This window comes from Poromitra crassiceps (genome assembly GCF_964638095.1).
Source record: "Poromitra crassiceps genome assembly, chromosome: 13".
NCBI lineage: Eukaryota > Metazoa > Chordata > Actinopteri > Beryciformes > Melamphaidae > Poromitra > Poromitra crassiceps.
In genome coordinates, this window is record NC_139644.1 from 29841471 (window position 1) to 29866027 (window position 24557).

At 43.0% G+C, this 24557-nt stretch overlaps 2 protein-coding genes across 2 annotated transcripts; both read right to left on the reverse strand.

Moving 5' to 3' along the window:
* Nucleotides 1–19: 19 nt before the first annotated feature.
* On the reverse strand, nucleotides 20–7932 carry LOC310787147 (GDP-L-fucose synthase-like; the record flags this gene model as incomplete). The annotated part of the gene is made up of 10 exons (XM_083648498.1): nucleotides 20–105; nucleotides 614–713; nucleotides 1356–1435; nucleotides 2120–2186; nucleotides 4593–4657; nucleotides 4768–4901; nucleotides 5542–5615; nucleotides 6114–6242; nucleotides 6446–6560; nucleotides 7778–7932. The coding sequence occupies 10 exons, from the start codon at nucleotides 7930–7932 to the stop codon at nucleotides 50–52; spliced, it is 975 nt and encodes a 324-aa protein (XP_083504624.1). The 3' UTR covers nucleotides 20–49.
* A 3202-nt stretch (nucleotides 7933–11134) lies between these two features.
* Nucleotides 11135–14559, reverse strand: alkbh7 (alkB homolog 7). The gene is made up of 4 exons (XM_083649002.1): nucleotides 14178–14559; nucleotides 13354–13527; nucleotides 12930–13054; nucleotides 11135–11398 (listed from the first exon to the last, which is right to left on the reverse strand). The coding sequence occupies exons 1-4, from the start codon at nucleotides 14463–14465 to the stop codon at nucleotides 11278–11280; spliced, it is 708 nt and encodes a 235-aa protein (XP_083505128.1). The 5' UTR covers nucleotides 14466–14559; the 3' UTR covers nucleotides 11135–11277.
* Between the last annotated feature and the right edge of the window lie 9998 nt (nucleotides 14560–24557).

Genomic DNA, 24557 nt, shown 5'->3' on the forward strand with positions numbered 1-24557 from the left:
ACATGACAGGATGCAGCAGGTTGTCATTTCAGCTCAGTGCCTAGTCACTTTATGTGCGGGCAATGTCGTAGTTGGCCAGAAACCAGTCGCAGGTCATTTTAATGGCTAGCAGGGAAATGAAGAAGAAACAAATGAGATTTCGCAGGCTGGGGTTGCATGCAAACATCATTCAAATCCCTCCTTCATTTGTGTGTAGAGTGGCTGGGGTAAAGCAGGGACCAAGCTTGCCCAAGGGTTGACTCACATTTTCTTGGGACGTTTCCCCCCCCCCACCTTTTCTACTACAGTACATTACATTTAAGAAACAATCATTTTCAGTGTATGAATTTCATTAATGCTCATGAATAGGACATAACTGATATTCATAGTCTGTCCTTTCCTTGGATGGACAAATTCAGATCAATGCCATTGTATTTTATTAAAGGATAGACTTTGAGGTTATGATTTGGACATATTCTAAAATGTTCATATAACCTATTCAAATTCAAATGGGTTTTCAGTGTAGACACTCAACAATTTGACTTATGAAGTGTTCACACCACAGCAGCATTGCACTTTTTATTTTGTTCTGACAATAGGTTCCCTAGTGTCAAGATGCACAGTGAACTCTGACCTTGTTGAAGGGGCGTGAACATGAAGTTGGGGAGGTAGCTTCTTAGCTTGGCGTTGCTGGCCGTCTTCTTCATCTGGCCGTCAGACATGTTGGTGTCAAACTGATGTGAGGTGTCAAGGCGAGGTCAGGTGGTACTGCTGGGGGTTTGCGTGAGCCTCAAATCTATGACTCTTTGGTTTTGGTCCCTGGACTGTACAGTACAGTGCATCCAGAGGCTACACATTTGTATCTATGTCTCGGGAATGTTGACAAGATACTGAATGTCCCTGGGCAAAACCTATGATATATGAACCTACCACCCAGGTTCAGTAAAGCATCTCAAGACCAAGACCTTAGACGATTTACTTATATATAAGAAAGATGCCATTTGCATGGTTCTGGGAAACTGCACAGCCCATTAGACTTGTCTCCACTTGCCACGGTTTAGCTATGCCATGGATCAAACTGATCGTTGCTAGTATCTCCAGAAATGTCCAAAGCTTGTATGCAAAGCTGGATACAAGCTCAGATATAAATGTTTCAAGGCTTACTGATTGTAAACCGAATGCTTTGTAATAGCTGCGTTCATTTTTATTTGAATCTTTTTCACTAAATACAAAACTGTGAATGAAACAAGTTGATAAATCACACGAAGTGTGCTTGTCACTGTATTTTGGTGGGCTGACTATTCAGTGAAGACCCAAATCATACCATCCCCAGTTATAATGAACAGAGATAATGCTGGGGAGTATTGAAAGGATACAAGCATTTTGCCTTTGAAGTCCAGAGATTGTGCAACCATCTCCGCAGCCTCTTTGATCGAGACCTCTTCCTCTTCCCCCACTGTGCAATCCAGAGGCAACATGTCAAAGGAAGCATGGTTACACACATACAGTATACACAACGATCATCTCGCACACGTGTGTGTGTGTGTGTGCGTGTGTGCGTGTGTGTCATTCTGTCATGCTACATGTGTGTTTATTGCACATATTTGCAATTAATTGTTTTCAAGTGCTAACCTCAGTAGTCTTGCCCTCTGTATCACACATTACACACAATGACATACTGTAGTAGAAGCACATATAATAGGTTGAAATTAATGCTCTTAATGCATTTAGAATGTAGTTGAGTTCATATTAATGTCCAGTTTAAAATAATAAATGCAGCTAAAAACAGGAGGATGATAACAATGTGATGCCACTAAGAGGTAGAAAGTTAGAAAACAAAAAAAAGAAATATAATAATAAGGTGCAAAGGTGCTGAAGGTTCATTATTAATGTTTGAAATGTTCATTATTAATGTTTGAAATTGTTAGATTAGTGCCTAGAGAGTCACTATGAAGGCACTACTCACCAGAGAGTCACTATGAAGGCACTACTCACCAGAGAGTCACTATGAAGGCACTACTCACCAGAGAGTCACTATGAAGGCACTACTCACCAGAGAGTCACTATGAAGGCACTACTCACCAGAGAGTCACTATGAAGGCACTACTCACCAGAGAGTCACTATGAAGGCACTACTCACCAGAGAGGATGATGGGGTCAATCTCATTATATTCCCTTAGTACCCAAACGATTAGACGGCCCAGGTCCTGAGAATAACAGAGACACATCAATCAATCAATCAATCAATCAGTAAAAAAAAGAAAATTGCTCAACATCCATTACATCAGTACAAGATTGTAAAAAGAAACACTACAATAATAATAGAGTAGAGTAAAGATCCATTGATAAAAGCCAGAGTTGAGTCCAACAACAACAATGCAAAACCAGTTTGCAAACTGCAAATGTGCTACAAAGACAGAGGCTACACCAACTGTGGGGCACATTATTTTTGTTCTTTTCAGCCTCAGTCGATAGTCAGCCAGATGGTGTTAGCTCAGACTGCTCTCTGCGGGGACGGCCAGCTCAGTCAAGGATGCCATGAGCCATTCCAACACCTGCCACTCCAATATCTAAGATCACACTTAGCTGTCTGACTCAGCCCAATAACCTGCTGCCTACTTTAAATGGATAGTTCTGATTTTTAGAACCTGAGACCTATTTGCTAATTTACCAATGATGATGATTGGTAGATTCCTTTCCCAGCACAAGCCGTGCTGCAAGCTGACTGTTTCAGTGAGCCTCAGTCAGCTTGCACAAACAGACAGACGAGACATGTTTGTGAGGAAAGCCACTACACCCAGCACACAGTGTTCAGGTGACAGTGACAGCAGCTTTTCAGCCAGTAAATGGGCTGAAGTAATTTAGTTCCCTGTGGATGCTCGCTTTTGCTACTGGAACCTTTCACCACTCATGTCACCAGGGTGGGAATTTCTTTTTGTCATTTTAGGGGCGTGGCCATCTGGCCTTCGGTGTCGCACATTTTTTTAGTGCACAAGATTCAATAGAGCAATGTCAATAGAGTCTATTGACATCGTGTGGAGCGATTTCTCTGAAATGTGTGTTAAAATGAGCCAATGACACATCCTCTGCATAGGGCAGGCTACATTAAACCGAGATCACTGACGCTTTTAAAGCAACTGACAGTAGCAGGCTGGTAGCAGGGCACTAGCTGCCAAGGTGGCCTTAGGGATCTCAGGGCATCACGGCCAGAGGGAGGGGCAATGGCGGCCATGGCCTCCAAGTAATTCCCACGCTGCATGTCACCCTTCTTGTCATGAAGGCTGGCCAGTCCTCTTCCTCTCACTAACCCTGTTTTGTTCCCTGTTGTCTGTGGGCGTGTGTTTAGGCTGGGTGGCTGAGTGGAGGCGGCGTTACACCAGGTGTGGTCCATTACCTGGCAGGTCCGCCCATCAATTAGGCGGGCTATTTATAGACTCTGGTTCTGCAAGATGGCGTCCGGTTATTGTCTGGAAGTCCTGCCTGACGCCCTGCTCGGTTTGTCTGCCTGAGTCCTGCCGACCTGCCTCTCTCTGCCTGTCTCTCTCGATCTGCCTTGCCGCCCTTGCTCTACGTTACGCACAGTTGTGCGCCCCGCCAAAGCGGACTGGACTGTTCCGTGTGGATTGAAGACGCACTCTCTATTATCTTTGTGTTCTACGTTTTGGCTTTATAGCCCTATTTACGTTTAAAAGACTTTATTAAATACAATCTCAGTTGGCATTAAGACTGTGTCCGTGTCTGGTTCTGGGTTTTCTGTGCTTACCGTGACACTTCTAGAAAGTAGACTTCTTTTTGTCTCTAGATGTTTAGAAATCCATGGCTTGTTGTTTTGTTATTTTTCTAAATTGTTATTTTGAAAGATCTTATCATATTTTGTGGGAACTGCCACATCTTTGCATGAGGATAAATCACTACAGGCAGTGTCACCAACATCATCAATAGAGTCAGTAGATGCAGTATGTGTGACTTCCCTGGGTAGATAGAAGAGTCGCAATGACACAGTTCTAGTTGTCAGTATACAGGCTAGCGCCTGTATGCGCTAGCCGGCATCTCTCCTCCGCACATCAGACGACTGGGTATCGCTCAAGATGAACGGAGAACACAGGAGACAGACACCAGACATCCCTTACATGGCCATGTAGCACCCCCATGGAGGCTCCGATCCAGAGCCAGCTTTGCGAAGACAGTTCTGCCCCTCCAGACAACCAAAGAAGCAGCAAGGGCCAACATCTGGGAAGATGAATGGCACAGCTACAACACACGAGCTCTCGAATGGTTGGAGAGAGGAATTACACCAACAGAAAGCCTCGCTAGTGGCCACGATCTAGGCTGGACAACCTGGAAGTCCCTTAATAGACTGCGTGTAGAACAGGGGAGGTGCAAAGCACTGATGAAAGCCTGGAACTATACAACAGAAGACACGTGTAGATGTGGATCTGTGCAGACAATGTCCCACCTACTGGAATGTGCTGATGCCCCCCAGTGCAGTCCAGAAGACCTGGCAGAACCTTCCCCATCAGCTGTGGCCTGTGCCCGATATTGGCAGAACGACATCTGAGATTGCTACGGACTCGAAGAAGTTCTAGTTGTAGCACACAGATGCAGTACTGTACCAGAGAATAGATGAACTGTCTTCTAGGAGAACCAGAGCCCCACACATTCACAGCAGTCCCATCCTCTATGAGCGAGAGGGGAAAAGAAGACATGGCATGTTACTGTGTGTGCTATGTGTTTGTGCTCATTCAGTGCATGTTCAAACATGTGGGCGAGTGGGTCTGAGATACTCACGTTTGGCTTTGTACGTCTTGTTCACGAGTGCTGACAGCACATGGCCATTTTCTATGTTGAAGTTGTCGTGAGGGCCAAACACGTTAGTCGGGATGACGGCCGTGTAGCGATGTCCATACTGCTGAAAGTATGCCCTGTAAATGAACACGCACACACACGCGCGCGCGCGCGCAGAATACATTGGTATGTGGCTTCACTATTGATTTAAAATTCCTTGGCAATGCACACACACATGCACACACACACACACACACACACGCACACACACACACACACACACACACACACACACACACACACACACACACACACACACACACACACACACACACACACAAGAGTGTGTTTACATTATTGTCTGACTGGACTGTCATTATTGTGTGACTGGTTATTACTATAATAGAATGCATTTCAATTATTTAATTGGAACACTGATCCAACTGCCCACTAGGAGATTGCCATATAGGACTGGTCTGTTAAGAGTGACAACAGAGCAGCAGACAGTATGCGCCTGACTCAGTGAATTACAAATCATTGTGGTTGTTTTCACGGTCACAGATTAGCTGAGAGAGACCACAACCAAAAGTTAAATAAAATATAAGATTGTTTGAGCATACTTCTGCGGGCTTTGCTTCTTCAGTCTTTTTGTTGAGGATGAATGCGTGACACAGATTCCCCCGTCTGCCCAGGCCACGCCCCTGTTTCCATCTGCCCAGGCCACGCCCCTGTTTCCATCTGCCCAGGCCACGCCCCTGTTTGTAGTGCACGACTCACCTGTTCTGAACATCAATCATCCTTTTAGCATGTGAGTAGCCAAAGTTGGAGTGGTGGGGCGGCCTGTCGTGTATCTGTGAGAGTTGGGGATTACAGCAAACGTTAAATCCCCACCCTTTCCAAAATAAGAAATTAATGTTTCTCTGAATTCCATATCACCCAGATCATTACTGTCGAGGTACAATGTCATTGTGTGTGGTCCAAAACCTGAGAGACCTGGTAAAAAGTAATCATCTATAAAGCTGAACAGTCACATGACGTCTCCTGCCCCAGGAGAGAGTTCCCCATTCATTTTCTCCATAGGCATTTTGAAAAATCCTTATATAACGGGTTTTAAGACTGGAACCAAGCCAACCAGTGACCTACTGAATCGTGAGTGACCATAAAACATTTCAGTTGGAGCAAAAACAAAAACATCTTAATTTTTAAGTCGGTTTCGGTGAAATATGAGGCAATTTATCATAAACTAAACTCCAAATTCAATGTCTCGCCAGTCTAATCAATTGATGTATTATCAGTTGTTCAATTCTGTATTGTTTCACAAGCTTGTCCCTATCAGTTGTTAAACTCACCATGGTCTCATCAATGGGGTAGGTGGTTTGGTCGGGGAAGATGCAGCTGGACAGGCAGGATACGACCTTGGTGACGCCCATCTCATGAGCCGTTTGTAGCACGTTGTCATTGATCCTGAGGTTGTCCCTCTGTGAAGATGTCAGACAGACATCAAAGATTAGAGACAATGGAGATATTATCCATTCATCTCAAGTACTGCAAAATCAGCCTCATCTTCACTGTGGCATTGATATTGATTTTACTGCAACAATTCACAAACAATTTCTATTTTTAGCCTATTGTCCATTTAGTTTCAGTGGTGATGGGACACAGAAAGGCTGCATTGTCTCACCAAGAAGTGCAGGTTCTCCCTCATGTGTAGATATAGTCCTCCCACTTTTGCAGCTAGGTGGATGACATGCGTGGGACGATATTTCTCAAACACAGCCCTGGTCTGCCCAACATCTCTGTTGATATTATAGTACATCGTTTTACTACCACATTTTACAGCAATCTTTTACACATTGGGTGGTAGTAGCCAAAAAAATAAATTTGTAACTTGAAGGTCCCTGTTTGAATTCCCATGCCAGCTGGGGAAATCTCCATGGGAGAAGTGAATGAGTAACATTCACTCCTCCATTTACAACTGATCAGATGCCCTTGAGCAAGGTGCTTCACCCCCAATGCTACAGTGGGGTCTCTCAATACAAGACTGTCTCTGACTGGACACCTCCTAGGTATGATTGTGAGTCGCCTCCATGAATGTATTGCTGAAAGAGAATAGCAGCTCTATAATCATGGTGCTCCCTGCAGCAGGAACAGGAACAATATAAAACCCTGTCTGGGCATACTAAGAAGCAGCAATCTGGTGGAAACTTTTATCAAACACACCTTGCATGACCATTTAGCCCCCCCCCCCGTGTGGTCTGCAGCTTCCTGTTGTGCTGTTTTTCACGTCCTGTATGCTGATTTGTGAGGGAAGCTGTCTGTCCTGTAAGGTGAGGTAGGTAGTTCCTAATGAACATGGAGGAAATAAAGCTGGATTTGCTAATTAGACGTTTGGTCTTCTCTTCATATTAAATGTACTATCAAGAACTATCTATTCTAGAGTGTTTACCGTGCATTTTAGTCAAAAGAAGCGCTGCAGACCTCAGTCCAATCACAACTAATCAGCAGTAGCTTGTCGGGAGGTGGAAGAATGTGACAAATCAATATTATTCTGAATTTAATATTTTTAGCTAGAGAGAAAACAGATCTAATAGTATCTTAAAGGTTGTGCTCAAAATTTTTGTGGTTTAAATATTCCTCAGTGGTCTTATGGTTAAGGTTATGATTTATGTTGGGGGGGGGATCCAGGCTGTGGGGCCTCTCTATCCTCTCAGTTTCTCCCCATATGCGCTGTTGTGAGTGGGTGGGGCCATGATAATGAGGAAAACATGTCAAACCAAATTGCAAATATGCAAACCAAAAGTTTTCTCAGGAAGGAGGCTAGGGCAACAATGCAGAGGGTCAGAGGCATTCACTTTTCACATTCTGTGGGTTGTTAGGATGGAGGATGACTGAAGTATAGGCTACAGGAAAAACTAAACTAAAAACATAACATGAGACCGCGTTAACACATCGATAAATTATTTCATTGGTAGTCCATTTGGTGGACCTGCTATAGTGAAGCAACTGAACTTACACAAGATCGGCATCCTTAGAAGAGAGGAAGATCCATTCTTCTCCCTCACGCCTCCCACCTTCCTTCTGCACCTCATGCTCAATGGCTTTGCCTACCAACCCAGATCCTCCAGTCACAAGGACGCGCATCGGCCCTGCGTTGTTTACTGACCCCATCTTCTCTGACTGCAAGTGCAAATCTGTGACAGGAAGAGTTAAATCAGTGACAGGAAATAGGTGTCATGAAATTCAATTGAATAATTTGTTCACATTATTGCAATAATACAAATATGGGGACCCGCGATCACGAATGGCTTGATAGCAGGATCAGAACGGCGATGACAGGAACAGGGCAGCAGATGGTGGAAGACTTGAGAATAGCGAAACACAGCTTCAGAGTAGGGATGTCAATTTTCGGTTAATTTCACTTTCGATTAACTGACGCTAATAATCGATTAACCTATCGGTTAATTCATAATTTTTTAATATTAAAAAAAAAAAAAAAAAAAAAAAATGTTGTCTATTTACTCAATGAGCTCATGCCCAAACAAGGCGTGTCTATTTAGATGCTGAAATGTTAATGCTTTTTGTGTTAGAATTATGCCTTTATTTTTTGTTGGCTTTGCTGAAATTTATAAGTTTATTGCCACATTTTGATCAGGTAATCATTCCAAAATCATTCTGGCTCTTATATGGATGACAAGGAAATATATTTTTGAGAGCTTTATTTCCTGTTTATGTAAACATTACAACAACAACAATCTGTTATTTCTTTTGATTTTTTCACATTAGGCCTACTGTCTTTTGCAGCATAAAAACTTAAACAAAATATAGCCTATTTCGATTTGCTGCCAACAATTGAACAAAATTTGAACAAAATAGTTGCATGATGCAAAACACTGTGCAAAATCTGCAAGGAAACTCAAAAAACGTGTAAAAAAAAATAAAAAAAAATAATATTAACTGATAGACCGACAGCAATAACCGAACAACGACGTTAGCGACGGTTAATCGATTAACGGTTAACCGTTGACATCCCTACTTCAGAGGATGGGATACGATCAGCCCAGGTACAGCGACCATAGAGGTGGAAGGATCAGGGAAACAGGACGATGACGCGAAGAGCATGGCTATATGTACTGCCACGTCATAGCCTCGGCATTGACGTCATTACCGACGTCATATTGGCATGACAGGGGCTGATTGACTATTGAGGATGGGGTGATGAGTCAGGAGGCACACATCATAACGGACGTCACACTAGGATTACGCTTGACTTAAGCTGGGAGCTGATGCCTATTGTGATGTGAGGTAACATGACTGGTCTTCATCTTGAAACTAGGTCGAGACCAACATGAGTGAAAAAAGAAGTAGCTGCCATTAAGTAGACAATCTGAGTCGATATTCATAATATATCCACATACTTTAAGTTAGGACTTCTCAACCAAAGAGTACACATTATGCAAACAGATAATAATAATAAATCACAATATTTTGTCAATAAACAACCTTGGAATAATGAACAAATCAGCATAAAAAGCCTCCTTTTTAATGCCTTCATGCTCCTTACCTGTGTGTTAGTGGGCTGAGGTAAGTGTGGATGTCTCTGGAAAGTGTTTGTCTAAACTCAGTGTCTCACCAGGCAATCCTGTCAAACAAGTACTTCATACAATTCTTTTGTTTGTATAGTTTTGAACGCTTTCAGGGTTTGTTTCCGCACTTTGGAGTGATGAACAGGGTTGGGGCAACTACAGGTGTGGGGGGAAACTTCTGACTCCTCCTACCAAGTGACCCAGTCCTTTGAATCATGGAGATCAGCTACTACCATCTACTGGTATAGCCTACTGGTCATAATCCATTTTTGACTGAAGCTAATCATTTTTAAATGTGCGGATTATGGCACAGCGAGGCAAAAAAAGAAAGGAAAAAAGTGGCATCTAAATATGAGGGCTGAGGCTTTGATCACAATATATTATGTCAATGATCACAATTGATAAATTTACATAAAACAAAAAACGCAATTGCTTTCTTGAAAAGGTTTGTCCTATTATCAATGAAATAACTGATAATTAATGCCCTATCATGAATCAATTAATAGTAGTTTCACTTTGCAATCTGAATTAACTCTTGGCCTGCTGCTTGAGGTACATTTCTGAGGGAGTATAGATCAAAACCTAATAGAATTCTCTATCTATGTGGAATCGATAGGAATGTTGTTGTTTTTTGCATTCTCATGATATAAGTGTATGATAGATATAGTTATGTATTTGTTGTTTTCCTTTTCCTACCTGTCTCCAGTCCAGTCATACATTTTTATGAGAAATACAAGAGGTCTTGATGCTAAGCAGTAGGAGACTATGAAAACATGCATACAGTAGACTCTGTTTACTTTGTGAATTACACTAAATTGCAAATGAGATTCACTTCTTATTTTACTGCACTGCTTACGATGACGCAAGGGACGTACTCTTTAATAAAATGTCCTCTATTTATGGTGACTTCTTTGAGTTGGACGACTATGAGAACCTCGAGCTGTGTTTCAAAAAAGGAATCTTCCTCACTGCTAATTTTATGTCAAGCATGGGAGCAGAGACAGAACCTCTTATTTAGAAACTGATGTATGTTTTATATTACTGTCCTGCCCATTGCTGTTTTGTGACTTGTACTTTAAATGTTTGATCTTTAATCTTTAATTTAAATGCTGTAAATGTGTGATGTTTTTATTGTGTATGTGTCTTGTAAACACATGGTAAATGGTAAATGGCCTGCATTTATATAGCGCCTTTATCCAAAGCGCTTTACAATCAGAAGGTTCACCCATTCATACACCAATGGCGGCAGGCTACCACGCAGGGTGCTGGCACACCAACGGGAGCAATTTGGGGTTCAGTATCTTGCCCAAGGACACTTCGACATGGAGACTGGAGGAGCCGGGAATCAAACCACCGACCTCTTTTATCCAAAGCGATTAGTGGACGACCCACTCTGCCTCCTGAGCTACAGCCGCCCCAACACATGGGGGTTGGGCACCTTGAGTGCATGACACTTAAATCAATCAATCAATTAACTACACCACTGCATATGCTTCTAAAATAGTCTATGTTGAAGTCCCAGATTTGGAAAATATGAGAGCTTCCTATTTCAATTTGATTTGATTTTAGTAAAGTGCTTCAGAAATGCTAAATTTAACAATAAGTGCTACCAATCACTTCTCTGTATTATACAGAACTAGAGTAACACACCGCAGTGATGTCTTTAACGGTATTCAGAATCAAGTGGTGTTCAACCCTGACATTATCGTTGCTATTTCTCAGTTGGGATCACCGTACTCCGAGCAACCCCACAATCAAGTCCACCTTTAAATATTGAGCCACATATGTATATATAAATAATTTATTCATGCAATCTATCAGTGGAGATCCTCATCACAGTCCTCTCAGTTCATGTTGTGCCCCTTTAATAATATCCCAGTTGAGTCTGTGTTGTGGGTATTTGTATGTTTCCCTCCTGGGCGCTCTTGGTTCATGCGGGAAGGTTCCGACAAATGACGGAGATGCGGCGCTGGCGAGGCACTTTCTGTCCGTGGAACAAGGACTCCTGATCTCTCAGGATCTCATGAGTGAATTCATATCTGGCCTGGTCCCTGCGTGGGTGGAGGGAAGTGGAGAGGGTGGGGGGAGAGCTCAGTTCAGTTCAGTTCAGTTCAGTTAGCCCCTTATCACACAAGCATGTCTCAAAGGGCTTTACATAGCATCATATCACAGTAGGCTATCCTACATCATATACTGTATCTACACACAACATAGGTTACATAGTAACATCATATGATATTACACATTTGACTAGATAGACTATATACATCATGATACTACACAAACAGAGCATATCTTTGGACTGTGGGAGGAAACCGGAGCACCCGGAGGAAACCCCCGCAAACACAGGGAGAACGTGCAAACACAGAAAGGAGGATATTCAAACCCACAAGCTTGCTGTGAGGCGACAGTGCTAAAGCTAAACACTGAGCTACCTGATTACTAGATTGTTAGATAATCGTTATCCTGTCTAGAATATAACTACACTCCATGATGAAAATGACAAGAGGTTTCTGTTTGCCTTTCATTGCATTCATTGTCTGTTCTGTTCAAAGGGAGTTTTCTTAACGCTAACAGATAGCAGAGCACAAAACACATTTAGACACAGCTCTTACACATGCCTCACTCGACATGGATTCATGCATCCACATGAGCACACAATGAAGGAGAAGGAGTCCCTGGTCTCATCATCAAGGTGTTGAGGGTGAAATCGATGTTGGTTGAAGAGGCAAAGAATCAAGATGTGGCAGATGGCATCCAACTTGGCTCTGCTTTCTCAGACCTGGTTCAACCCTTTTTCAAATATTTTGCCTATGGCTGGGGGGCTAGATGTTGCCTTTTCCTGGTTTTAAAGGCTGCATTACAGTAAAGTGATGTAAATTTCTGAACTTACGACAAGACTGTTCTAGCTGTTGTATTATTTGCCTTTACCCACTTTGTCATCCACATTACTGATGATTCTTTATCAAAAATCTCTTTGTTTAAATATTTTGTGAAAACACCAATAGTCATCCCTACAATAATGTTGCAATATCAATATCAAGGTATTTGGTCAAAAATATCATATTTGATTTTGTCCACATTTTGTTCATTCTGTAAATTCCGTACTTTTTCCAGACTTCAGTTTCTTTACCGGCTTTGAAGCTTTTGATCAATTTTCCGTATGATGTATGCTGAAAAACCATTGACTGTATCGAAAAACTGATAGCGGGTCTACAGCTACATTTTTTTTTACTCTGATGTGAATTGGGTCTGAGCAGCGTTCATTTTTTTCAATAATCTTTTGCTTTTGTGCAACTCCCAAACTTTCCAAGACCTAGAAATTATCACATTTATTATCCAGAGAATCAGATCAAAACATATTCTTCTGAAGAGGATCGCTCTTCCTGGATCCATGGGCCAATGCTGCTGGGACACAAGCCAGGGCCTGATCAACCCTGGCTGGGTCGCCTGAGCCAGGGTGTATGATTGTTAAAAGACCCAAAACACCCGATGACCTCAGGAAACATCAAAGAAGATGTGTCCCAGCACATCCTAGGATGTATCTTAGAATCATGAAGCAACTGCAGTATATTTCCAAACCTCAGTATGTAGAGGGAGCGCCGGGGCAGCAGCAGGTCCAGCCATTCATTGGTGGCACCCTCCTTCCCCAAACGCATAATGCTGTCTGACAGAAGACTTAACCCCGCAATGGTGCTTCCGCAAAACTGAGAAAGGGGCAGAAGGTGGGTAGATGGGGCAGGAAGGTGGACAGCAATAAAGCACGCTGGAACAACAGCACAGTATCTCTTAAAGGAGAAACAGTTTTGCAGGCATTTATTTAGTTGGACAGTTATTGAGAGTCGATTTGAGTTGCACAAATGACATCACTGGTCCACAACTTAACTCAAATCGACTCTCAATAACTGTCAAACTAAATGAAATCTCTAGAAATGGGGTGAAAAATGTATTTGCTGATGCGGTTCTTCAGCAATGCACCGGCATGTAGTAGGAAGAGAAAACCTACCTTGACACTGTCGATGTGGGGTTTGATGTAGCCAGCCTTGTCTAGATCTAGGATGTGTATGGGACCAAGGAGTGGACTGTCCTCAGCAAACGCCACAGATCTGACGCGACTCAAGATCCCTTCACATGCCGCCCCCCACGTCACGCGCTCCGTCTCTCGGTACCCGTGAATAGCCTACATGAGGGTTAGTGAGCACAATGTAGGTCAGGTCAACACAACCATGCTGTTTCTATGCAATAAGCCACAAAAAGGTAATTGTGAGAGCAAAATTATTTCAATGATTTTGCTCCCACATTATGCTTTATGGTGATTAGATAACAGCTAAGAGGCCTTGGGGAGTCAATACACCTGTATTTGTTAATGTAGTTATACAATTAGTTATACAAGTACTGTCAGACTGAAGCAGAGATGGGGACTTGGACTTGAGTCGCAATTAACTCACACAGACTTCAGACTTGACTTGAGACTCGCCCTCAAAGACTTGAGACTTCACTTGGACTTGAGGTTTGGGACTTGTGAACAATCTTTCTTTTTGTGTGTGCATCTACTAATGTCATCTAACCAATGCTGATACGGTATGCTAATAGATAATACAGTACATGCTTTGAATTTCTTAGTTTTAGCTATGCAGTGTTCTAAGCAGACCGGATGGCATCCAGCAGATGATAGAACGCCCATGCTCTCATAATCCTAATGATGTATCATACGAGACTTGACTTGGACTTGTGACCAAAGACTTATGACTTGACTTGGATTTTCAAAAATGACTTGTGAACATCTCTGAACTGAAGCCAGCAAAGGTGGACTTGTCAAAGTGAACTTACATCATCCCAGTGGTCGAACTCGTAGCGTTTCTTCCTCAGGCCTGGCTCCAGCTCTCGCATAAAGGCGTCCTCCTCCTCCTCACTGATGAATTCCGTCCTCACCTGCACCTGTGAGCTGAGCCTCTGGACCAGCGCAGGGCTAGAGCCCGTTATGAGCGCTGCATCCCGCCGCAAAGGTAACGTCAACAGGCCGCTGGACGAGCTGGCCGTGGAGCTCAGACAGCGCCGCGAATGGCACAGAGGTCCTTTATGAATACTTTTCACGACTGTTAGTAACAATAGCTTCATTCTTTCGTTGTAAATATCACCTCAATATACCAGCTATACCGGCTTTATCAATACCCAGTCCGATAAAGCCGCGTTTAGCCTGAGTTTGCGGTATTATTTTGTTGACAGAAGTCAGGCTGCGATGTGAGGCGCCATGTTTAAAGCGCAAAGTATTGTGGGGGACGTAGTCTTTCAACGACTCGAGACAAAACAGCATGCGCTCGCTCTGCATCACAAATACGTCACCACACCAGTGTGGTGTCTGTCTTGAGCCCCGCAGAAGATTTTTAGTCGAACTTTGGATAAAAACCTGCTATGAATCGTCTTTCAACTGCCGGCCGATGTAGCACGGCTATTGTGTTAAGCTGAGAACAAGAAACCACATCAAAAGCTAACGTTAATGTTCACTACAGCAAGCCTGGTAAAGAGAAGGTGAGTTCCTGCGAATCCATGCTAGCTATACTCCTGTTAGACTCTGGGTGTCACTACAGTGCACCTTTTGTGATATTGTCTTGGATGAAGGAGGATAGGTTTCATGGCCCAGGCTTAGGCATATTAAACCCAACCCATTCAAAAATATATTGTTTTTAGATGCCAAATAGCTACACTATTCACACAATTAAAATGTAAGTGAGTTACTTCCCCACATCCTCCTCTCTCCCTCGCTCTCTATCTGACCCATAGACTGACCTTACTTATTGTATTTCATGTTTTGATTTTGGCCATCTGTATCTGTATATAGGCTCATTCACACACCAATACAGACTTGCATTGCCACACAGTTATGCACTTATTCAATCTCTGCGTTGATAATATAATGATAGTGATCATTAATGCTAATTGTGAAGGTTAGAAGAACAGATGACAGTGGACAGTGGTGGCTTTTTTCAATTACATTATCCAGCAGCTGGCTCCTGTGTGTGTGTGTGTGTGTGTGCGTGTGTGTGTGTGTGTGTGTGTGTGTGTGTGTGTGTGTGTGTGTGGCGTGCCATACAGTATAGGCCTGCAAGCTGTGTACAAAGTCACAAAGGAGGCTCACTCATCCCAAGCCTGCTGCCTAGGCTACTGTTGTCACAGCTTTGGGATACGTCCACACAAAGAGAGGGAGACGAGCAGCAAGAGTAAGGAAAGAGAGGGAGTGAGCAGACAGATGTGAAGAGAAGGGGAAGTGGGTAGGTGAAAGAGGAGAGAAGGGATAATAGAGGAGAGGAGAGCGGAGAGGAAAGGAGAGGTCACCCACTGTTTGCCTGACCGACTGGCGTCCATGCCTCACCACCACCCTTCCCGCTGTCTCCTCAGCTGCTCTCATTGGCCAGCCGCCACAGAAGTTCTTCCCTCGCTCGCAGGCCTTTTCTCAGTGGAGTTACGACTAATAGCTCCAAGGTTGCACCAGAGTTCTGGGTGGATCTAAGGCAGGGGTGTCAAACTCATTTTACTTCACGGGCCACATGCGACCCAATTTGGTCTCAAGTGGGCCAGACAAAGAGAATCAATGCATAATAACCTATAAATAACAACAGCTCCACATTTTCCAGTTTCTTTCAGTGTAAAGAATTACAGGTTGTACATTTTGAGAACACGTTTTCATTATAGGGTTCTCTCAGCTACCATAGGCCTATCCAACAAATGATCAAATCTACTGTCTGTAACTGTGCATTACATTTGACGGCAAAAGGGTAGCCGACTGAAAATTGTTTGCCATTTAGTGATGAATACAGAAAACATAAATAGGCTATTTCCTATTGCTCCTGAAACCTACCTTAGCCTCCACAAGTTCATCAAATTGGATTGAAGGACTTGTCAGTGCCATTTTCCCACTTTGCAAAGTCATCCTGTGGGCTGGATTGGAGAGGAGTCTGGTGGACTGGTTTTGGCCCCCGGGCCGTATGTTTGACACCCCTGATCTAAGGGGAAGAACAAGGAGGGGTCAGTACAGTCAGTCCAACATGCAGCACATGAGTTTGCAACATCTCACGCACAAGAAGCAAGTGCAATCTCATTCTCCCTGAGTATGTCATAGCCTTAGTCCCTACTGGCTGTGACACAATTGACCCATTGTTCAATTGTTCTTCTTTGCAGGGATAAACAAGCAGAGAGGTTGCTATATGCCCCATCATTCCTACACAAGGATACCTGCGCATTGGACCAGAATTGTGGTCAGAGGTAAATAACGTTGTGATCTTAATGTACCTATATAGTGTATATGCCCAATAAGTGACAGAAAAAAATCAAAAAAATCACAGAGATAATTGACTTGTAAGAAAGAGTGTAAGAATGTCAACACTATTCAAGTCACTGCATGCAGTGCTTGATTTCTTAAAGGAACACTGGCGATTTTCAAACAGATTTTCAGAGTTCACAGTTATTGAGAGTTGATTTGAGTTAAGTTGTGGAGGAGCAGTGATGTCATTCATGCATGCATGACATCACTGGTCCACACCACTCAAATCAACTCTGTAACTGTCAAACTAAATGAATGACTGCACAACTGTTTACAGTTTTCAGATATACTACTGATTTTGTAATGATACAAAGCTGGTTGAAAATTGCTGGAGTGTTCCTTGGTAGCATAAAGCCTGACTGTTCATCTCCATATCTGAGGTCTTCACGGGCACCATTCATTTCTTTACATTCTGTAGCATCTACTGTTGTGATGCTGCGCGACCCGACCCCTCCTTGGTTTATCCACCTAGGGGGGAACAGGAAGTGTGTGCTGTGTCAGAATGCTGACAGGGTGACAAGTGTTACCGTATTGATTGTAAGGTACACTGTAGATCCAGGACACTCTGAATCTGATGCCCCCCACTGCTTCTTATTTGATCTGAGCTTTGTTTTATTCTCTAGGTTAGACACCAATCAAGAGAAACCTACAAGTTGAAATAGAGGTAGAGAGGAATGAAGGAATGATTGGATGAAGGAAAAAGTAGAACAAATTTAGGAGACATTTTTTGGAGAAGTTTCTTGGCAATGAGGATATTACATTAAATTGGTTGGTAATGCACACACAAAATGCAGACTTACACACTTTGCATCGGTGATATAATGATCGATAGTGAATGCTAATTGTGAAGGTTAGAAGGGGAAATATTTGAAAGGATGAATAGTTTGCATTTGATCAATGCTTTATTGTGCAATAAAAAATCGGTTGTCCCGTACTGACACTCTTGCACGACTACAAAACCGAGCATGTGTCCCTCCCTACAAGACATTCCCCCAGCGAGACTGTTGGCCTACTTACCACTAAGGACAGGTTAGGCTCTCCCTCTCTCTCTCTCTCTCTCTCTCTCTCTCTCTCTCTCTCTCTCTCTCTCTCTCTCTCATCCTATCCCTCTTTTGTGCTTGGTGGACACAAAGGCTGACCTTCTGCGTGTAATTGAAGGGAGAAGCGCTGCGTTTGCTCTGACAAGAAACGTGCGAGCCTTAAAGTCCCTGGAAACCAAAATCTACAAAAACGTTCTAACTATGTTATTTAGGGTCTTATCTTAGTAATTTTGTGCCTCCGAAATTATTATACATTACTTTCAACCCAAAGCCTTAAAATCGACACTTTTCTACAAGATTCTACAAAGTACTTCCTCATTGAAGACAGCAGTGCGCAAGGTGCTAAAATGCAGGAGCTTATGACGTCATAAGCTCTATATAACCTTTGTACACGTGCGCAATCTGCACCCACCCTCCTTTTGTCCGTTCTTTGCCCCCAGTGACAGCGCTCCCTCAGTGTCCGTCTGCCTCCCTCCCACTCTGTGCCGAGCGCTATGCTTCTCTCTCTCTCTCTCTCTCTCTCTCTCTCTCTCTCTCTCTCTCTTCTCTCTCCTCTCTCCTCTCCTCTCTCTCTCTCTCCTCTCCTCTCCTCTCCTCTCTCTCTCTCTCTCTCTCCTCTCGTGTGAGAGAGAGCACAGAGAGAGACACAGCCTGGTGACGCGAGGTTACTCACACATACACACACACACACACACACACACACACACACACGCGCGCGCTGTGCAGTCGCAGCAAGAGTCTCTCCCTCTCCGAGCAACGAACACACACACACACACACACACACACACACACACACACACACACACACGCGATCTCTCTTTCTCTCTTTCTCCGTTTCCCTCCCCCCTCTCTCTCGCGCTCTCCGAGAGACAGAAATTTCCCTGCTGTAGACGGGACACGCCCACACAGTCCGCGGGAGAAAATACACTCTAAAAAATAATCGATTCTCATTACTTTTGCCAGACTGTCAAACCTAAATTTATATACTTTGCGATGTTCATCATCGTTCAAATTTGGCTGGTGGATTATTAACATAGGCTCCTGTGATGTGATGAACTCAAAATGCTAAATAATAATAAAATATTTCTGGTTTCCAGGGACTTTAAACAAAGTGTAGGTGGCATTGTTTGATGTCACTATGAGACGGTTCAGATGGAAAAGCAGAGCTGGTGAGAGAGCCAGGAGGAGAAGATAGAGAAGCAGACAGAGGAAGAGAGGAATCTGCTCTGCAGGACCAGCTGCGGTACCACACTTATGAGTAGGTTAATGATTCTACATGTTTAAAAATGCATTGTGCTTATATCAGCAGCACGACTACTGCCTGCGTGTGTGGATTTATATGCGTACACTGCACTATTGCCTATCTATCACACTTACACGTAGACACAGACACACACACATCTTACTTACAAGTAAGCATGAAATTAAGCACACTTAACATGCACGCACGTGTGCACATGCTCTCTCTCTCTCTCTCACACACACACACACACACACACACACACACACAGTAGCGAGTGCAAAGATGCCCATTTCATTGTTGGATGCCATATTGCTGCCCCCCAGCATTCCACTCATCCAGCCGTGATGAGTGTTTGTGTTCATATTCTAATTCCCAGTTGGTGCGCTCATTCAAAGCTTCTACGATTCGCTGCATTGTCATTGGTCAGCAAGTCCTGCGGGCATCATTACGGCTTCTGTTGAATCATACAATAATGAGGAATGTCAATAGGAAAATACTCACAGTGGCCAGGAGTGGAAGCCGGTGTGATAATGTAGTCTGCTATTGCTTCACACCTGTAATAAGGAGGACTGAGGAGTTGTGCATTCTGATGTGCATTCAGTTAGCTTTTCAGTCAGCCTATTAGATGATGATTATTATTATTATCATTATCATCATTCTTTTTCTTCCTATTATTACTAGAAATATTGTTCCCGCCTGATCAACTGGCATGCACGAAGCGCCGCGGACCCCCTCGCCTTATTATAGTCACTTGAAATAGCCCACTGTGCATCGTCGTCTTCCTCCTTCCCCTCCTCCTCCTCATTGCTCATTTCTGCCGTCCGTCGTCATACGCAGCTCGTCGTCATACGCAGCTCGGCGGCTACGCCGACTCACCTGTAGCGCTCCTTTCTAGCCTACCGTGCCCTTTTGGTCGTCCTTGCAGCGCTGGCCTCTGTCTTTCTGTTCCCTCTTTGTTGAACTCATTGTGTGCTGCAGAGGGCGCTGTTGTCGGCGTGTCTGTTCCCTCTTTATTAAAGTCATCTGCTGCAGAGCGGAAGTAGCGGCACCAGTCGCGGCCATTACAGTTGCGGGCACTCCCGGTCCAACCAACGTTGTCGAGTTTTCGAGCCAGAATATTGTCCCTCGTTGGTTTCCTCGCGAGGGCTTGCCCGCTTCGCAGGCTCGCAGATGCAGCTCGTGTATGGGCGCGTGAACCCGGCCTAAATAATAAATCTAATAGATTTCGAATGTTTCAGTTAAAAGTTCCTCATAGCTGCTTTAACTACAATACCTGTAAAATAAATCAAATCCAAGTCCAGACCTGGTATATTAACAGAGATGTATCAAACATTATAGAACTCACAAGGCAGGGAGTGAGGTGAGCTTTATTTGGGTACCAGCAGATGGGTGTGGAGGGAAATCAGGAAGCCGATTACTTGGCAAAGAACACTTCTCATGGGGATAGAGTAGAAATTGCCATACTACAATATGGACTGTCAGAATACACTTTAGTCATAAACCAGTCAGTCAAAGAAATACATCAGAAAAGAAAAGGCCAGGTCTTATTTTGCAATACAGAAACAGTGGAAAAAGCAAGAAGGCAATTTTGCCTGCAAAAGAAAAGATGGGCCGGTTGCGTGTGCTGTCGACTGGATAGGTGGTGATGTGCAATTTGGGTAGTGGGTGTCTGGTAACTGGATAGTAAGGCTCGGCAATATGGACCAAAAATCATATATTGGTATTTTTAGGCTGAATGGCGATACATGATGTATATTTCTACATGTATTTTTTTCTAAGTGGACTAAATGTTCAGTTGTAAGTCAAAGCCACATGTGATGTCACAATCACTTTTATTAACACAAGACTGTGATCACCATAAAATGAAAGACAGGGTTTCCTTCCCCATTTTAAAATATACAGCTGCTGGGGCTGGGCAATATGAACAAAATCAAATGTCACTATATTTTTTGACAAAATACCTATCAATCATATATCGATATTGCAACAATTTTGTAGGGATGACTATTGGCGCTTTCACAAACTATTTACACAAAGAGATTTTTGATCAATAATCATCACTAATGTGGATATCATGACTAAGTGGGTAAACAACAAAATATGTTCAGAAAATTACATCACTTTACTGTAATGCACCCTTTAAAACCAGGAAAACACACTTATGCCATATCACGATATTACCATATCCAAAATCTAAGACCATATTTAGTCTCGATATCGATATAATATCAATATATGGCTGAGCCCTACTGGATAGGTGCTGTGCAGTTTGGGTGGGGGTTTGAATGAAATGGCTCTCAATCTCATACTTGTTAACCTTTCAAGGTAGGAAGAATAGAAACCGCACTCTGGCTCCGATGCAATGAATTTAATAAAGGACAACGTTTCAAGGTAACCATATATTCATATTGTGCTGTAATGAGTTTGCCACAAACCATTCCTTTGCATTCACTACCTTTTGAGGTTTCAGTCTGACGCAACTTCTGTGGCTGGAAACTCTAAATCTCACTCTAAAATGCTCTGGACACTCTAAATCTCACTCTAAAACACTGGACACTCTAAATCTCACTCTAAAACACTGGACACTCTAAATCTCACTCTAAAACGCTCTGGACACTCTAAATCTCACTCTAAAACGCTCTGGACACTCTAAATCTCACTCTAAAACACTCTGGACACTCTAAATCTCACTCTAAAACGCTCTGGACACTCTAAATCTCACTCTAAAACACTCTGGACACTAAATCTCACTCTAAAACACTCTGGACACTCTAAATCTCACTCTAAAACGCTTTGGACACTAAATCTCACTCTAAAACACTCTGGACACTAAATCTCACTCTAAAACACTCTGGACACTAAATCTCACTCTAAAACACTCTGGACACTCTAAATCTCACGCTAAAACACTCTGGACACTCTAAATCTCACTCTAAAACGCTCTCGACACTCTATATGTTAGGGCAACAGGAACACATGCTTTGACCCAAAATATCCCAAACATATATTTAAACCACAGTAAACCGTGTGTGTGTGTGTGTGTGTGTGTGTGTGTGTGTGTGTGTGTGTGTGTGTGTGTGTGGGGGGGGGGGTGATGTTTGACTTTGCATTGGGTCTGTGGAGGATGGGGTTCACCAGGGGCGGAGTGCTTTACATGCATCCAGCCATTGAATTATTCAGCCTTATGAATCATTGAGTGACGACACTCCTTTTTAGGCCCCTCGCCTCAGATCTGCAGGCGCACAGGGAGCCACGGTCTGAACATCTGACAGAGAAGGAAAAACAACAGAGAGAAGCAGCCGCTTTACATTGAACTCCTAAAGATGGAATGGATAAGCATGTTGGAAACCTGCAATGGCACCCATGGTTGTGCTTTTTTGAAACAAAAAGATCAAGGCCGCACACTGAGGCTCCATCAATGTTTTTTTTTATTTGCAATGTTTCGATCTTCACAGGATCTTTGTCTTTGCTTGACAAAGATCATGTGAAGAGTGAAACTTTGCAAATAAAAAACCGTTGATGGGGCCTCAGTGTGTGGACTTTATCTTTTTGTTATAGTTACCTTTTGTCCAGCACCTGTAAGTTTTTTGGATGTGCGCATAATTGTCTTTTTCACTGTGCTTTTTTGAAACCCACAAAATAAGTGTAGGTCTCAGGGTCCAAGTCTTGAAGCTTGTTAGGAGAGTATCAAATGATTTGATTTAAATCAATAGGCCCATTTGACTTTGCACTTTGCTTACACCATTAAAGGGATAGTTTAGATTTTTTTTGCTGCAGGGTTGTATGAGGTACTTGGCGACAGTCAGTGTACTACATGAATGCAGCCGACACGGCCCCAGTTTGGAGAAACGGAAACCGGCCGTATCAGGCAAGTGGAGCGGTCTGTTCAGTGTGAACAGGGTTACGAGCAAAAACAAAAAACAACAGAAACAAACAAACATAGAATGTTTCCATACTGCTCACCTGGTGTAATCCAAGTCTCCACAAGCCCTGAGATGCCAGGTTGACTTGAAAAGACATCATTTGCACCCTGTTTTAGCTAATCTGCACTGTGCAGCCAGGTGCTGCTGGAAGTACTGGCGTGCTGCACCACCTGGCTACAGTGCATATCGTTCATTCATACCTTAAACTTAAACTTGACGGCATCTGTTCACGTGAATAGCGACTCCCCTTCCGTTCGTCATGCCGTTCTCACTGAAACTGCTGTCCGTGCCCAGCAACTGGAAGCCGGCTGCAGCTAAACTCTGGATAGAAACATATTTGTATATTACTGGTATATATTTTCCTTAACTATCGCCTCCTCCCAGTTCTATTCACCATATGTAGAAGAGACAGTCTGGCTTTAGAGACTAACAGGAAGTGTAAACACAATCAGAAGTTCTGATTGTGTTTACACTTCCTATGACTCATAAACCTAGTCTGACTCCTATGTGAGTTAAACTAGGTTTGACCAGGTGAGTCAGACTAGTTTGAGCAGGTAAAACAGCCGGCATTTTGAACAGGAAGTCGTGACACAATGGTTCAAGTGGGCGGGGCTACATAAGGTGAATAGCCCTGTATTTCCTCCGCAGCTCCCTGGGGATTTCAGATCTCGCGCTGCTACGGTCTTTGGCCACACCACACTGTGAGAGGATCAGCTGTTCCTGTAGTAAACAATGGGGGCCGCTCGCAACAATAAAAGTACTCCGATATAGCGAGAACAACAACAAGAAGGTGCGAAGCTACATAGTTTAACCCTAATAAGTCTCAAACCATGTTGTACTCGTTGACAGAAACCCCTATCGTATAAACATGCAGTGGCTCATATGACCAATCAGTTTCATTGTTGTTTCATAGTCATGCATCGATCAAATTCGCAACATTTGAAGGCACACACACACACACACACACACACACACACACACACACACACACACACACACACACACACACACACACACACACACACACACACACACACACACACACCTTTTCTCTTAACATTTCTTCTGAGAACAGTTTGTGCTGCCAAAAGAACAATTACGAAGCCCAAAGTAAGCCAAAATACTACATGAATATCAGCCAGCTCTGATCATCTAACAGCCAAACTGATGATTTGGCTCGAGAGGAAACTAGAGGACACAATTTAACCTTCAGTAGGGACAATTGGGCTATAAATGTTGCATGAGAGTTTGAACCTTTATTTACAAAGACAAAAAGGCTGTAATTGATGTGCAATGGATAAAACATAAGCAAACACACAATAATAATAATAATAATAATAATGATAATGATGATGATGATAAAATCTCAAGAGTGTTATTAAATTAGTTGATCTTCTATTATTCAACCAAAACTGTTGTTGTTATTGTTATTGGTTCAAGAGTTTTTTTTTTTCCATTATCAGATTTTTTTTAATTACATTTAGTTTTATTGCATTATGGGCTGGCTGTGTGGTCATGGGGTTTGGACAGAAGGCTGCTGCTCCTCTTCAAAGGCTCCAACTCTGAAGGGCAATAGATAATTTCACAGATTATCACACACTAGTGTAAACACACACAAACACACTTGTGAATACACACAGCTAATGTACATACACAAGAATCTTGTGTATGTACAGTATGATATTA

What these genes read in the sequence shown, in the direction of transcription:
- alkbh7 (XM_083649002.1), bottom strand. Translation starts at nt 14,465, where the DNA reads ATGAAGCTATTGTTACTAACAGTCGTGAAAAGTATTCATAAAGGACCT. An exon ending in AGTTCGACCACTGGGATGAT is followed by an intron (nt 13,528 to 14,177) that starts GTAAGTTCACTT and finishes ACCCTCATGTAG; the next exon opens with GCTATTCACGGGTACCGAGA. An exon ending in CCCACATCGACAGTGTCAAG is followed by an intron (nt 13,055 to 13,353) that starts GTAGGTTTTCTC and finishes CCCCTTTCTCAG; the next exon opens with TTTTGCGGAAGCACCATTGC.